General features: G+C 42.7%; 1 protein-coding gene across 1 annotated transcript; it reads right to left on the bottom strand.

Annotated features, from left to right (window-relative positions):
- Positions 1 to 2,416: 2,416 nt before the first annotated feature.
- Positions 2,417 to 13,463, bottom strand: LOC142564145 (uncharacterized). The gene is made up of 5 exons (XM_075675008.1): positions 13,296 to 13,463; positions 7,033 to 7,208; positions 5,424 to 5,497; positions 4,106 to 4,186; positions 2,417 to 2,975 (listed from the first exon to the last, which is right to left on the bottom strand). Exons 1-5 carry the CDS (start codon positions 13,425 to 13,427, stop codon positions 2,596 to 2,598), a joined length of 843 nt encoding a protein of 280 aa, XP_075531123.1. The 5' UTR covers positions 13,428 to 13,463; the 3' UTR covers positions 2,417 to 2,595.
- Between the last annotated feature and the right edge of the window lie 3,922 nt (positions 13,464 to 17,385).

Below are 17,385 nucleotides of genomic sequence, written 5' to 3'. Positions count from 1 at the left end.
CGGCACCTCCGCCGCGGGTCGGCCCGGCATTGCCGTATCTACGGGATCGGCCCACGTATGGGGAGTGCTTAACGCCTGCTTCACTTCCGCCGTGGATCGACCTGGTATTGCACTATATCCGAGATCGCCCCACGTAGGGGAGTTTTTTGCTAACCACGCCAACAACTACACGAAAATTTCCTTAGACGGTAGAGGTATGCAGTTTCGCTGTGAAGGTGTCAAAGATACGTAGCTCTGTATTATGCAAATATTCTAACAATATCGTTGCAAACTTATTTCCCGCTGTCGAACTAGTTTGCGTGGGGTCGTCCGAAGACGTTGTGCTTGATAGTGAACTCCGTGAACGCGTTAGCTTCATGGATTCATGGATTCCTGTCAACTTAGTGCTGATAATTATGCGCAAACGAGAGAAATGTGCCACAGGAGCAACATATTGTCACGATCGATGCAGAATACATTGGAAAGCACAGCTGTAGGTGTAGAACGTTGAAGTCAGTTGCACAACCGCCCCGGGAAGTTAGCCAACAACTGGGTAGCTTTCCGTGCTGCTACAGAAATGAAAACTTTCTAAAACGAAGCTTTATTTTGACTTACTTTTCTGGATTTGGTGTAGTTACTGTCCGCTGAGTTGGTCAGTGTCGCGGCGAATATGTTTGCGGAAACTTATAGGGTGCCCCACATGGCTTGAGTCGAACTTTATTGTTACGCGAATGCCACGTACACTGGACAAATCCAAGGTAATGTTGTTTGCAGTCGCTTGGAGATAATCATATTTCCTTGCATTCCGCTTAATGACATAATTAGTCTAAATTATTATTCAACTTCTCAAATATTGTTATTATATGAGAAGTGTCAATGAGGAAATTGACACTTTTTATACCGCTACGGGTTTCTGTTGCTCAATACGTGCTACATAACGGCGTTTTTCCAAACATGAGAGGAGTCCGCGAATACGCGCAAAATGCCTCGAGCGGTCAGTCGGGTGGCAATATTGACCATTGTGGAGGACAATTATGCACTGACAATTATGAAGGGCCTTGATTCTGAAGAAACGCTACCACAAAAACCAATACTCGCAACGCCAGTCTTTATTGCCTTATAAACCAACATACCTATGACTAATTCTAATTACTCTTCGATAAGAGAAACTATATTCAAATACAACGCGCAGCATTCCATTAAGTTTATCTTTTCTTGAATCCGTGTTCACATATAACTACATTAAATTTGAGGACAATTACCACCTGCCAATACATGGGACAAGTATTGGTAGGTATGCATGCACAGACAAGCCCCACATGTACCTGTGATACATAGAAGACACAGTTACAATATGGGCACACCGCCAGGGCAGTCTGGATAAATTTGTAACATTCCTAAACTATTTTCACACTACTGTAAAATTAACATTGGCTTCTTCAATAGTGCGCACAAACTTTCTGGACACTACAATATGGATTGACAATGGGACACTAAAGACAACATTGGATAGGAAATTTTTGGCAAACAACAATACCTAAAGAATGCAAGACATTATTCCATACATCGCAAACGAGGTATCTTCAATGGTCAAGCAAGCGGACTATGTTGCATTTGTGTTGAAAAGCAATGTACACAAAGACTCGAAAACCTTAAAGAAACCTTACCAATTAGGAGCCGCACAAACCCTTTCTCAAAAAATCGCACACCGACGCAATGAAACTTGAGCAAACCGAGGTCCTTAAACACAGCCCTAAGGTTACAACACCAACGCCTTTTCTTACTACTAAATTTTGAAGCGCACTGCCAAACGTGAACAACGTCCTTAATAAATACTATCCAGTTCTCATCAGCAACCAGAAAGTCAAGAGATTTCCAGACCCACCCAACGTAGCCTACAGACGCAACACTTATCTCTAGGACATTCTTGTACATGCCCAATTAAGGACAAAGACGAAGCCAACGTCCTGTGACTGTGGAAATCGACTGTAGTGTCCGCAAGCCGAGCACATTGGGCCCGACTTGTGGACACTACAGCGAAGCACATGAGCAAATGCCAAACAGTTATCGTTCTGTACTACCACATAAGCTCAAGTAGCGTGATCTTTCTGCAACTGCGTTGAATGATCTTTATTTTATTTTTGACTGGTCGCGCTATGACTAGACACAATGCTGAAAAAGTTGTGCAAGTGTTCTTGTCAACTACGGGGGCTTGACTCACGTCAGTAGTGCGCATACTGTGCGTGTGGTTTGATCTGTGGAGATCTGCCTTCCTCTTTTCTTTTCATGGCTTTCTTTTCCCCCTTTCTCACCCCCTTTTTACCTTTCCTCTACACATGGGCAGGTGACGTGTTTCTTTCGGGAGACCATTCCTATCACTCTTCTCTTCCTGTGTAGGTTGGGTGTTTATGTATGTTTACATGAATGACAATAGTAATTCAGGTTTGCTTAATTAAATGTTTATTTTGCTTAGCAAATAACAAATATCATGACCGCTGCGCTAAGAAACTCGCAGAATCAGATCGATAGATAGAAAGACCCAAATTTTATATAAGCGAGTCCTACAGCAGTTATAGGATCTAGCCATGGCGAATGCAACCGCTTGTCAGGTACGAGTTACTTCTTCATGTACCCGCCCTTGGAACCCAGCCCTCCTCCAGAGCCACCGTCAAGGCCTCCTCCAAGCCCTCCTCCAAGCCCTCCTCCAGAGCCACCATCAAGGCCTCCTCCAAGCCCTCCTCCAAATCCTCCTCCAACGCCTCCTCCAAGCCCTCCTCCAAGGCCTCCTCCAAGACTTCCTCCTAGACCTCCTCCGAGACCACCTCCAAGACCTCCTCCAAAGCCACCTCCATAGCCTCCTCCTAGGAGGCGAATGCACGATGGCTCGAACACTTGGTACTTGGGAACTCCACCGCAGAATATGTTGAAGATAAAGTCGCAGTAGTCGGCGCGCTTGTGCAGCTGTGACGTACGACGCCACATAGCGCATCCATATCCTGCCGGAAAGCAACGAAAGGTTATATGAAGTATTCAAAACGATACTTTGTCGAAACATTTCTTAGAACATCACGAGCTTTTATGTTGGTTTCTCAATATAGTTCCACTTCACTTGCAACCCTACGTGTAAAATTTACGAAAACATTTTCGAGTTATATAAAATGCATTTCCCTTAAAATCACAAAATATAAACAATGGCGTTACATATACTTTAACTTCAAATATGTGGGACACTGAGACTTGGTTGTAGTTACACGTGTGTGGAAGAATGTTCCAGAAAATACATAGGTACAGACATTCTGAACACTGTTCCAGTTAGCAGTGGCTATGTCACTGCAACTTATAGTGGGAGCTTCAATGAAATGAGATTAAGGCTGTTGAGAAGAAGCAGAGAGATCTCAAGGTTACGTTTATTTATTCTGCGGGGAGCCTTGCAAGATAGCAACACATGGAGTGAAGGAATTATTCTGTAGAAGCTAGATGTGCCTCAATAAAGTGCAAACGCAAATCCGCTAATTAAAGGTAATCATTTCACGTTATATAAGTTGAAGAATATCGAGCTATAGGGTTTTGTACACTGCTATGACGTTGAATGTTTGTGCGATGCTTTTTCTTTCTTTTCATACGTGATTTTCAGGATATTTCGACGCATCCATGTGGCGCCAGCTAGTAATTTTTACTTAGACGTACAATAAGTAAATGAACAGAATCAAGGAAAGGAGATGGCACTGGACCAAAGGAAGGCCAAAGGTTTGAAAAATATCTAATTAAACACATTGAATCACAAAGTGAGGTCTCAGAAAGGCCCTGAACACAGCTCGAAAAAATTCTCTGGGTAAGAGAAATGTCCGCGTGAAACTATGTCATCGAAAAGAAAAAAACACGCGAACTCAATCCGAGTAGGACATAGAGCAAGAAGGGCATTGCTTATGCCTTCATGGTCACGTATTTATTATGATCTAACCATTACTAATCATAACCAAATCGCCTAGCTGAGGACATTATACAAGATATCGACAGTTTTACCGTAAGTTCTCCATGTAAGCCCGGAATTAATCTTTAGTGTGCTACACACGAAAGTCGTCAGGCCACTCATCTGGGCATTTAAGTATATTGTCGTAGAACTTACCGTTAAGAGCGTAACGATAGCGTCCGATAAAGCAAGTGCTGCAATCTTTGTAGATCGTATGTTGTTGCCACTCCGCGGGACCTGAAAGATGCAGGAAAAAGGAAGACATATTATTAATGTATCGAGAAAACTGCGCGACACTGTCCTGTAAGCATGTGTAGCTGATTCTGATGTGCCAGAAAAATTTCGAGCACTGCAGCACCTTCGTGAATGTACATAGTCTGTGTGCTGGTGTTTCGTGTGACGCTCTACGAAAGTTAGCTTTGTACAAAGCAGTTGTTCTTCGGCGCTCGCTTGCGCTACATAATAATGAATTTTTTCATTAAAACCTCTAGCACTCTAATATTGCTGATAAAATAAGACGAAAATAAATTAGCACATTGGTGATTAAGCGCTTCAGCAAAGTAAGCAACAACTGCTATAGTGGCAGAGTTCAATATTAAATGAGAAATATGCCAAAAACAGCAGGCTTTTGACAGACAGGGAACAGTATACCTAACAATCATAGTATTATGCTCTTTTGTGTATACTTCTATCCCACAACGATATCTCTTTGCCGCTGTTGCAGGTGTTTCATTAATTGAACGATGTGTGTTGTGCGAATTTCCACAAACGACGCTTTGAATGTACAAATTTTGGCTCGTAGAAAAGCACTCGGGAAGCAGCGTGACATTGTTGAAGTACCTTCGGGAATCCTGCTGAGTGCTACAAAACGAAACTACTCGTGATACGGTATGACCACTTTAGGATCATGTAATGAGGATGGTTACCAATTATCTACGCATGACGAAGCAAAAAGCCAACAAACCATGCTTATAATTAGGGTCTTTGCTTGCCATCGTAAGTGAAACTTAGCAGGGTATCTGCACGTAAGGTGAACTAAAGGTTACGATTACTCTGTGCATGGCAGAAAAAATCATACCGGCGACTAAAGGACTGAACGGAACCAGCGCGCACGTAAAAGAATGATTGACTTATTGATCTGCATGATCCTTAATAATCGTATTGATATGTTCTGCTTTCAGTGTCACGTTATTTAGTTTACCGATTGAAAAACGCTGGCCTTAGGTCACTGAAAAAATATAGTGTAAAGAGCCTGTCATGACGTCCTTAAGGAACTAGTTCCTACAATGTGTGTTCAGGTCGTTGTAGTGGGATGCAGCTATAGCAACTGGAGATTCATAAATTAAAAACAAAACAAATTAAAGAGCCGGTGTCCAGTGTCAACTTGAAAAGAAAGGAACTAAGCTAAACCTATTTGGAGACCTGAATGCTTACGCATTCGATAAGTACATCTTTCGCTTTCGTGTTTACTTACCATTGTTCGGATAAAAGGTGTACAAGTTTCTTGACCAGTATCCTGGTGTTGAAGACAGAACATAACTGCCGATACTGGAAAAATAACGTAATTCAGTCACACATTGTTTCGAGTATAAGCTCATAACGAAGTATTTTGAGCAGTCACTGCAACATGTAATAAACATTTGGTCACCTCTATGGCTTGTATTTCTCTGTTTTAAGGCTTATTTACACTTCGGCTTCAGCAGTTTAGTTGGTCATGGCCACTTATTAACAAATATCTTCCTTCCTAGATACGCTTTGCTATTGGTATAAAATCGTGATTCGTAAATTTTTTTCTTACAAACATTTCTAGCGTAAGAGGGCTTTATTGATGCGGGTCCATATTTGCGCGGCTTTTAACGTCTGAAAAGGTGAGCATCATGCGGCTGAAAGTTCTTCCTTTACAAAAATGTATTGCAATATATTTTACACAATTTATGGAGCAGTGCAACCCAGTTAAGAGACGAATCACATTACTATTTTTATTCATACTTTAAACACATAAAACATAAAATTGAAAATACGCCGACCGTCGCCGAAGGTAAAGGAGCAACAAATAGTAAAGTTGGGTGATGTACCACAGAACAAGAAGGCTTAGACGAGGTAGCATTCCAATTGCCAATTTATGCAGAATCGAGTTGATTCGAAGGCACTGGCTTGTAACTTTTAGCGTAACTGAGAACAGTTCGTGACCCTATGGAAGATCCCATGGCGTAAACCGAACTTTTTTCAACTTTCCAAAGGCTGTCGCACATATGATGCAAGAAGCTAGATTTGCATCATAATCTCTGCATAAAGCGTTAAAAATACTGTAAAGTAGAGGCTGAATGTTACAAGTGTATAAACAATGGTCCGTGGGGAGTATTAAGAGTGATGCATGTTTTTCAAAGAAAATGTCTTCGAATTCTATCGTAATTTCGATTTCCGAAAGTAATTTGCAGTGCGGCGTAGGCCGTATTTGTCCGATAAATAAAAATGTGATATTGTGCGACCATGCTTGCCAACAATTGCCGCTAAAACTGAGGAGTGACGTAAAGTAAACGTCTACGCTTGATCAAAACAAAATTAAATTATTTGGTTTTACGTGCCAAAACCACGATCTGATTATGAGGTACGTCGTAATTCGGGACTCCGGACCATCTGAGGTTCCTCAACTTCCACCTAAATCTAAGTGCACGGGTATGTTAGCATTTCGCCTCCATCGATATGCGGCCAACGTGGCTGGCATTCGATCCCGCTACCTCGTGCTTAGCGGCCCAACACCGTAATCACTAAGCAACCACGGCGGGTGATCAAAACGAAGAGGTAGGGTGTATCGTGCACTATACGTGTGTTTTGGTTTAGTACAATATTGCATACTAATGTTGATTGGAAAGAGCTTGCTAGGTTGCAGGACGCTGAAAGTAGGCGCGTGATCATCAGCAGCACTCCTACAGTCCGAATTGCGATTAATTCATTGCTTTAGGGACCGAATACTTTTGATAGGAGTGTTGAAAGCGTCCGTTTAAGCTCTGAAAGTGTTTGCACTGTTTATACCCTCGACAACTCGGCAATAGATTCCGTCTGATGTTCGCCAAAATTCTTACACTGATCCACATCCGCGTCCGGATCCGTCCTGGCACCATGAGAATCTGGCTGGGATGGTGAAGTTCCTGAACGGTCCAATTCTCTCGTACAACACGCACCTAGCGTCTCCACCGTAGTATGGGTCGATGGGGTAGTTTCTCTTCACCATGACCCACTTGCCATTACGGGGATAGCACTGCGTCGCAGAAAAGAGAAGTTAGGCGCGGTTGCATGAAGAAAATGAAGGGAAAACGTGTCTTGACACGCTGTTACCATATTTTATGTTGGTCGCCCAACCTGCAGGTTTAAGGCAATCGCAGGTGCCGCTACTTTCTGCCGGTGGGGCTTCAGAAGTGTGCAGATCAAATTAACCTTTATTTCACACCAGAGAAAAGCTGGACGGGCTTTTTTTAAATAAAAGCCACAACGTTATACTGACGGAGCCCAAAATACTGACATTGCCGGAGCTGTAAAAGGCACGGTCTGTATTCGCAGCTCACACGAACGATTGCATTGTTTAGCGGCTGATCGGTTCGTGTCGTTATCTTGCGTAGCCGAAGTTACACACTTTTTGTGCCAGGGACTCATCTCTAAGATTCACAGTGTAAACCCTGCAGTCCCCAAAAAGTTTTGATTAGCGCAAACTGCTAAAGATGTCGGCCTAAACATTAAGCACCTAATTCCAGCGTTGCAGAGCAAGTTGCTATTGCTGTTGCATTGACGGACAGTGTACATCACACGATTTATTCGGATTCCAAGGCCGCTGTCAGGGCCTTTCAGATGGGAATGGTGACTCCCCAGGCCCTACGTATCATCCAAAGTGCCAAAGACATGAAACATCACTCTGTGGCCTGGTTCCCTGCGCACCTTGGAACCATTGAGGGTGCCTCGATCAACCCCAACGAGGAGGCGCACTCGGCTGCACGAGGTTTGACGAAATCTGCAACTACAATTATCTGTCAAGAAGACTCCTACCTTCCCCGCACTCCTCGCTGTGCAGGGCCCAGGCAGTCACTCTCAGACTTCTGCAAATAAGCACTTACCCGAGCCCCGCGGCGCTGCACACAATGTACCACGAACGGTTCCCAAGCCCGGACTGTCCTCTGTGTGGTGATTATGCGGACTTCGAACATGTCCTGTGGGGCTGCGCCTCTGCCGGTCCCCCTTTCACTCAAGAGGAAATGATGAAGCTAATTAGGGTCCAGGATCAGACCTCTCAAATCCTGGCAGTCCAGAGGGCTCGCGAGAGGGCCGTCAGATGCCACCTTATGGTCCCCGAGTGGGCCTAGCCAGGTGGCGTGGAGTTTGCTTACGTCTATAGTGGACCAAATAAAGTTGTTTCACTCACTCACTCACTACTTTCAGGCCGGGAAATAAGTATATATGCAGTTTTTAACTGAATTGAAGACAGCCGGCTTTGATCGCGAATCATTCAGAATGTTTTTTTGAATTTCTTGCAATTAAAAAAAAAAAAAAAACTAGTGGGCGGGTGGACACTCGGTGCGCAGGATATCCCACCTGCTAGTGGGAGGTTACTGGCTTGTTTTCTAGTTTTCTATGCATAAATAATGCCACTGCACGAACGTTTTTATATTCCGTGCGAAGTAAAAAAGATAAAACTGTTAATTTCTGTGGGCTCACCAGATGCCGTATTGTCTTTAGATCGGGACTGAACAGCACCCCAGAAATGGAAGTAGGCGCTCTGCACCAGCGAATGCGCTCTACATTACGACCCATAATAAAGAGGTGTGTTTTCACAAGCGATTGCAAACATCTTGTGCGCATAAAATAATCGCAGACGCGACATGAACGCTAGAAAAGAGGGGCACGAGACAAATAATGTGACACTACACGGCGCTCTGTTAAACTCTGTGTCGCCCTTATCTTCGTCACCTAGCGCTTGGATCACACCATGGCCAAACAACACGCCCACTGCAACGTGTTTCTCGCAGAAAATGCTATGACACTTGCTATCACAAAGTACGAACGCATGCTTCTGCAAAGCTGAGACATTACCTACACTACCTACATGAATTGGCAGCGGCGGCAGCGACAAAACACGGAGCTTCAAGTTTTTACATTTCGCCTTTCGTAGGTTGGAAATTGTTATTTCTGCCACAGCTGCTTTCCTATTAGATTTGCTGCTGCTGCCACTCTTTTTGAGAACGCCGTGTTGTACTCTTGACTTTCTACTGTCAGCAGCCCCGACGTTATGGAAGAGCTGACAAATGTATGCCAGGAACGAAGATAAATGAGCGGATCGTTCGAAAGAGAATTCCTGAAAGAAAACCGAGATGTTCACAATTGAACAGGTTTTTTCAGCAAGCGCTTTGATGGCATTGTGTCCGAACTGAGTGCCATCAAGAAACAATATGCAGAAATCCGAAAGAAAAATTCTGTGCTGGCTGCTGAATGCAGAGAGCTGAAAAAAGCCGTACTTGAAAATGAAGAAAAACTAACACAGTTAGAACAGTATTCTCGAAATACGAACATTGAAATCAAATGGGTTCCAAAGCTTGTGCAAAATTTTGGAGGACATTGGCAAGACGATCAGTGAACCAATTTCCAAAGTGTGCCACAGGGTGCTCCCATTCTGAGCAATCGGACCTTATTGTTCAAGTCCTCACGAGGTCAAAGCGCGGTGCTGTATTTGAAAAGGCAAGAAAGGCGCGGCTTTCTACAACCGATCTTGGATACACAGAACAGTTTCCGGTATTTGTTAATGAGCCCCGAGCTAAAAAAGCTTTCGGGTTTCACGATTATGCGAAAGAGGGAAAAGGGCTGGCGCTTTGCCTGGACGAAGGGCGCAAAAATATTCGTAAGAAAAACTACATCGTCTCCCACACTGTGCATCTGCAAAGCGCATGACCTTGATAAAATCAATTAGGTAGCACCGAGTGCGCTTGAAGTACCACTCATTTCCGCGAAATTCTGTGATCATATTACACCTGGCCATGCAGTTGCTTTACCTACGAGATGTGATAAAAACGTGTCGTTTGCTCATATAAACGCTCAATCAGAGAGAAATAAAAAAGAACATATCCTTGCGTTCCTTGCCACGCTCGGTTTTAAGCACGATGCATTAATGGTCATGAAAACGTGGTACCACAATAGCATAAATGTTCTCAGGTGTCCGGATTACACAACTCTGCTTTTTTTTAACCGGCCATAAAAAGCAGGAGGACGCATTATGGCCAGGGCCAAAAATGAAATTGACTGTCACCTAGCGGACTATTGTTTTCATGTGACCTGTGATTAGGAAGTGTTAAGTGTCCGATTCTCTGATTTTATTGTTGCTGTTTTATACCGACCGCCAAGCCGAAATGTGCATAATTTTTTTTCTTGATGACTGCTTAAGATGGGTTAATGGCACTCGTTCTAAACTTATGTTTGGAGATGATTTGAAGGTAGAGTTATCCAAGAGTTCTTTACAACAGCAGGGATTGTGCAGACTTTTAAAACTAAACGGGTTTCATAACGTTATAACTCTTCCTACCAGTATTCAGAGCGATTAATCTACGCTACTCGATGTATTTATTAATAATATCGAAAACACGCACGTAGTGTCGAGTATAATTAGCGCACCGATTAGTGACCATCTAGCAATATGTTTTCGGCAAGCCGTAGTTTTTCTCCCAAACACACTACGCAACACATTAGAACAATCATCGATATAAGTTCGAGCACTTTAGCTGTTTTTCGTAATTATCTTCTGATAACCGATTGGTCAAATGTTATACGTACTAAATGACATCGAGTAGCCCACGATTTATTTTTGAAAAGTTCGAAGTTGTTTACGAAAATACCCCCTTTCGAAAATACTTAAACTTCCCGTAAATGTAAGAAGCCGTGGGCTACGAAGAAATACGTACGAAGAATAAACTCTATAACGCCTTCCTAAATAACGAAAGTCAAGGCGCATTCATTCTATTTAAGGCTCAAGGAAACAGGGTTAATAAACTTTGCTTTGCTAAAGAAGGTGTTATTTACATAACCTGTCTGATAAGGATGTAATGAAAAGCCGAATCTTGCATGGAAAAGAATTAATAAACTTCTAAATCGGAACGATAATGGAAAAACCGATCACTCAGAAATCATTTCTAGTAACCGAAGTATTTCCGAAGTTGACCAAGTTAATACGCCTAATGATTGTTTTACGTCTCTGTCAAGCAGCTACAGTTATCGCCCACAGTGCTTGCGGTGCCTGGATGCACCCAGAAAAGATAGTGATTTTCTTGCTCCAACTAGTACGAATGAAATAATTAACGTCTTTGCATCGCTTAAAACATCAACTGCTATGATACCGATGACTTGCAAATGCGACCAGTCAAAGAAGCCTTGGACATCATAGCCCCCATATTAAAACACGTTTCTAACCTTGTTTTATTGCTTAGAAATTTCCCGGAGAAGTTACACAGGGCTAAATTATTTGTTTTATATGAAGGTGGGGGGGGACGCAAATTAAGTATCCAACTACAGGTCAATGTCCATACTGCCCGTGTTTTCGAAAGGTTTGGAGAAGCTAATACACAAAAGGATTATTTATTATCTTGGAGAACATCATATTGTAACAAATGCACAGTTTGGCTACCGGAAAGAGTTTTCTATGCAAGCCTCTTTTATTACATAAAGAAATTATATCAGACTCCTTTGAGCTTGAAATGAGTACACTAGGCGTATTCGTAGACTATTCGAAGGCCTTTGATGGCGTAAATCCCACTACATTAGTCAAAGAGTTCAGCTACTACGGTTTCCGGGTGGTATCTTTGGATCTGATAAACTCTTACCTTAAACATCACGAGCAGCAAGTATATATAAAGCAACACGTTTCAAAAAGAAAGCAATTTGGCGCCGGTGTTCCACAAGGGAGCATTTTGGGGCCACTCATGCTCTGCCTGTATATCAGTGACGTAGGCATAATTCATAATTCCGCACAACTTATAATACACATTGCATCATGGAGTCCTGACAAATGACTGAAAGTACACGCTGTTAAAAGAAAAGGTGTGTTGTTGAAGCCAAAAACACTGCAAAATGGATGCTCAGATAGAATTATATTATGAAAATTCACATCTTTAAATAGTCCCTTGCGTTAACAGACTTGGAGTTTTGTTTGAGGAAGATGTCACGGAATAAACACACAGAACTGATTACGGGAAAGATTACACGAATCGGTGGTATACTTAACAAATGCAAATTTTACTGGCCAAGAATATTAAGCTCTTATTTGAAATACTTTGCTTGCGTCACATATAATGTAGTGCCATTTAGTGTTGGGCACGATTACCCTACCATGTATATATGTCAGTAGCCTCCATATAATAAAAAAGGCAATTCATGCCATCATGAATTTCCCACATAACAGTCACACTGAAACACTTTTTTCATCAATTAAACTTAGTTACTTCACCTAAGTTACACAAAAACACATTTGTTAAACGCTATGAAGCAGCTTTTTCCAGGAATAATATTTTCTTTTCCAGCATTTCTTGTTTCAATGAAAAAACAAAAACAATGTGCTACTCGCCTTATTCAAGAATGATAACTTACGCGAACTCGAAGCAGCTACACAAAACAGGTGTTACGCTACTTATTGCCATGCCATTTACCCTGAGTTTGTGTACTTTTGCTAGTAAGCTGCTTCCAATGTGTATATATACATGTACATCAACATAGGTGTATTGTATTCGTCTGCCTGTAACCAGAACCTATCAAGCGATCGCATTTCGGTCTTATGATTGTCAGCTATACTTCGTTTAAGCATGCTATTTTCATCTGTATTGCTATTTCTCTTCCTTTTTTCTTTTTTTGTCTTGAAGTTCTTCTTTGAGTTGCATTTATCTTGCATTATTTTGCTTCACTATATACTTGATGACTGACATAGTACCTTTGTTGATACGCATCTGTTTTTCTTCTGTTTTTGCTATGTTGCTGGGGTAGGCAATGTATTAGCTCTGCACTTACCTTTGCCATTCCTGTGACGTTTAGTCCTCACCGTCAGCATTCTTCGGATTGCGATGTTGATTTGATTTTTATTTGATGTGCACAGTATAGAATATTGCTTGACATGTATTTTATTTCGTCGGAACTTTCCTTTAATTTCGCCAATAAAACTGCACTTCCACATATTAACGCGGCATAGTGTACTAACATTCCTTACAAAGTGTCGCAGCAGACACCTTTCAGATGTCAAACGCCATTGTCCTGTGCTGAGAAACATAAACGGTTCTACTTGTTATTTCTCCATTGCAACGTAACGGGAACGTTTTTGTAAAGGACTTACATGGGAGGGATTCTGGTATCTTTGCAGATCTCTTCTCAGTTCTGGATAATTGCACCCCTGGGCGAGTTCCAGCCCAAGCTGCAATGTGAAAATGGCGACAGTTGCCAACAAGAGACTCGAATACGACGTCATTCTTGCTTGTGGTCCCAGCGCAATGACGAGAACGCATCTTCGGGCGCTTCCTTTTAAACGCGCTGCTAGGCAAATCGAGACACGGAAGGAGATGATTGTGTAACGTGCTTCAGTTCTGACGACTTCAAGGTGCAAGATAGAACAATGTCAGTAGCCGCATGCTGACAACATGTCTTATGAACAAAGAAAACTGTTGAACAACCTTGCCAGCGACCTAACCTGTTCTTGCACTTTTTATTGTAAGCATATAGTTCCTTTGTTTTCAAGCACGTGGGTCACAGCTGTCGTTAAGCTTTAGACTCACAGCAGGTTATTTGCCTATGAGATATTTATGGTTAGTATTTGTGGCTTTCACTGTATCTCAGGCTTTCGCAGCGAGTAGTTTGACGTGGCTGTCCTCTGCAGCAAGTCTATGCACTGAGAAAGTGTGGTCCTTGCCTTTGTTTCGTGTGTGTAAGCACTTATTTTTTTCTGTGATAAATTATGCCGAAAAAATGTGGCGTGACTGACAGAAGAAAAAGAAAAGCCCATCGCGATCCTGAAAGGCTGTTTTCAACGCAATACAATTACAAGGAAATGACCTTACAACAAATTTATTTATTTATTTACTTGTGATACCCTCAAAGGACATAGTTGTACATTGCAGAGGGGAGGGGCGAAAATACATTCCAAGAGTAAAAAATATAGGATTAGTTCTAGGAATTCACAGTGCCGGGAACAAAAGAGATATGAAAAAAAACTAGTAATACATTCAGAACAACCAATAAAGATACTTACATAACATGAAAATACAGAAAGAGTGCACTTTACCAAGCAGACAATGTGCACGTATAAGTACGCAACTATGCCATTTGCCACCATACATTGTTTACGTTGATTAGTGCATTCTTAAAAAGAGTGGGGTCACTGATGCTTACTAATGATGTAGGTAGATTATTCCAGTCGATTGAAGTCCTAGGAAGGAATGATTGTGAGCACGCGACGGTGTTATGACGGGATACGTTAACTTTATGTACGTGATCACGACGAGCCAAATAATAAGGCGCAGGGTGGATCCAAAGAGGGCGAAGAGATGCGTTGTGGCAGTAGACTTTATGAAAAAGGGAAATGCGTGATTCCTTTCTGTGAACATATAATGATGGGATTTCAAGGGTGCTCTTCATTAATGTAACACTAGCAGTGCGATGGTAGTTAGCTAAGATGAAACGAAAAGAGAGATTCTGCACTGATTTGAATTCTTAATTAATTTGATCTGATGAGGATGCCAAATAGATGAGGCATGCCCTAATGGGGGCGGACGCATGTTTTGTAGAACAGCCGTTTTAATAAAACAGGCGCAAGCGAAAAATTTCTCCTCAAGAATCCTAAGGTGCGGTTAGCTTTAGATATTAGATATTCTACATGCTGCTTCCAAGAAAGTTCATTTGTTATGGTGGCACTGGCAAACCCGGTTTTATTTTAGTGCGATAGCATTTATATAGACACTCCAAGCGAGTTTATTGTCGTCGCCGTCGCCGTGACGTTCTCTATAAAGACCAAGGGCCATAATACCGTCACCGCGCTTTACGCTGTATGTGCGAGTGAACACGTGCGAAGGGAGCCATAATGGTGGCCTAATCTCGCCCGAGCGAAATAAACGAAAGCGCGGAGGAAGCGCGCCATCTTGCGTCGTGCGCGGGGCTCCCAACGTTGCGAGGGGGGGGGGCGCTGCGTTCTACTCCGGCTGCACTGACTGCATGTGGTGGCTGATCGCGGTCGCGTGGCCGTATCTTGAGAGCGATCTGCGTTTGGGGCAGTCTAGGTGCAACAGCAGCTCGTAGCTTTGTGCCTGCTGCTTGTTATCGGCGCTCTCTTTGCGTTGAAGCGATAGACAGAACGAATGTCGCTTCGCTCACTGCCGCCGCCTTTCATCACACCAGCGTTTCGACACGGAGTGTCCGCGGTCATGGAGTGTGATGTGTTCATGTTCTTTGTGCGCACTGACATCATGCTTGTTAATTTAGTTAGCAAGCGAATGTTTACAAGTTGATACGGCCGATAAAATCACGATACTTACTTCGTATGGGGGTCTGATATTTTGCTTTCGCAATCGATGCTTCGCCATTCGGGCGAAACTGTGACTTTTGTTACAACAAGAACGGTACACATTGTATTGCATGTGTACTTTGTACAACACAAAACAAGTGTGAACAATTCAACGAACTGGTATTTATTCACAGCTAAATGAAGAGCATAAGAAAAAGAGCTATGTCGATCAAGAAGTGTCGGATGTCCATTCCCAACGAGCTCATCGGGAGGCGGATGTCTAATGACCCTTTGAAGACTTCCTAAACCGGCAAACATGTTCGCAGGTGTTCATTATATTAAGTCCTTGAAAGTTGATCAACTACCTAATGTTTGAAAATTTCAAGCTGTGCACATTAGGTGTTGTAGTCTGACTTTGTGAGTCTTCATGTTACTTGATCATATGTTACAAAGGAACAGTGCAGAAATCTGACGAAGACGAAGAGAGGCATGTGATTCAAATTTAAATGTATGTGAGAAAATGTTTTATTTTTGTGACCGTCCTTTTGTTGAGTACCTTGGTGAACTCGCTTTCTGCAAATGGGCACGCCTGTGATAAGCGAGCTTCAGCATGAACACTGTTTTGCGCGCACTACTTTACCTGTTAATATCATGCCGCAAAGGGTAGGAGGGCAACTTATAGGCACAAACATGTCGTGATAATGACGTATTAGTATTAGACAAGACTATGTCTGGGGTCTTCAACGCTGGCGCATGCAGCTTCGCGAAACTCGACGCACATACAAACACGGCAACAAAACTACGGAACAAGAAAACGTTGACTTGTTATTTTACATGAGCATATTTCTAGACAGGGTACAGGGTTCAATATACCATGTTGTGGTGATATTGTAGAAAAGGTGGTAGGTGGTGTGTCATCCTTATCTCTCTGTAGCACACAGTGTATGCATAGACGATATTTTGGGCGGGCACACAACTAACACGTTCAAGCACTTTGGGTCGCATTCAGGCCGATTGCGTTTTACATTCTATAAACTCCCTCTAGAGGGATAAATTTGTCATTTATTAGAAATTGTTGAAGATACTCGGCTTGATTTCTTCGGATAGCGTAAGCATGTTAAACGGTCGTAATCATAGCATCAGACACAACTGCAATGCGAAGGGTCTGTGCTAGAAGGGGTTGGCAACAATGGCAAGAGCACAAGTTTTACTAAACGGGGTCAGACAGTAATAGTTGATTTATTTGAATTTGTTTAGTGAGCAGTGGTGGACTACCGCGGTAACTGCAATGACAGTATCCAAGCAGCTTAGACAGCAGAGAGGCGTGACGGCACAAATGCAAATGAAACGGCGTTGTCAAAGAAATCAAAGGCAGCGATGCCATAATTCGTCAAGCAAAGGCGTTTGCCGGTTAAGGCCTAGGCCTAATAGAGAATACGGTTTAAAATCTGCCTATTTGCCTGGTCATTTTTGTTCTAAATAGTGCAACATAAAAAAGGGACCTTACATTAGAAAAACTTTCTTTGTGATCTGATCATCTCGCTTCAAACACGTTTGAGAATGCTCAAGCGTATTCGTTTTGTGTATGTGTGCATGCGCGCGCGCGCGTGTGCCAACACTAATTCTCACACAGTAACCATTGAACATACATAACTGGGCACCTTTCCTACGTTTATAATAAATATCTGTGTTAATTGTTTTGCTTTTCGTGCTTTTGCATCGAAGCTGTATATGACTACACAATTCGTCCGTACGGCCGTCTGTCGCCTGTACGCTGAAAACTCCTCCGGTGCAACACCATGCGCGTGCGCGAAAAAAAATGAGAAAGAGAGGCGCGCGGTTGGCTGCGCGAGTAGTGACGTGGTTGCTCTCCGTGGCAGCCGAAGGCGTGCCCAGCTGTTGCTCCTGCTACGAAATGTGCTGGCCACGTGTC

This window comes from Dermacentor variabilis, chromosome 11, assembly GCF_050947875.1.
Source record: "Dermacentor variabilis isolate Ectoservices chromosome 11, ASM5094787v1, whole genome shotgun sequence".
Taxonomy (NCBI): Eukaryota; Metazoa; Arthropoda; class Arachnida; order Ixodida; family Ixodidae; genus Dermacentor; species Dermacentor variabilis.
Note: the sequence above shows the minus strand (reverse complement) of the source record. Positions and strands in the feature narration are given on the sequence as shown.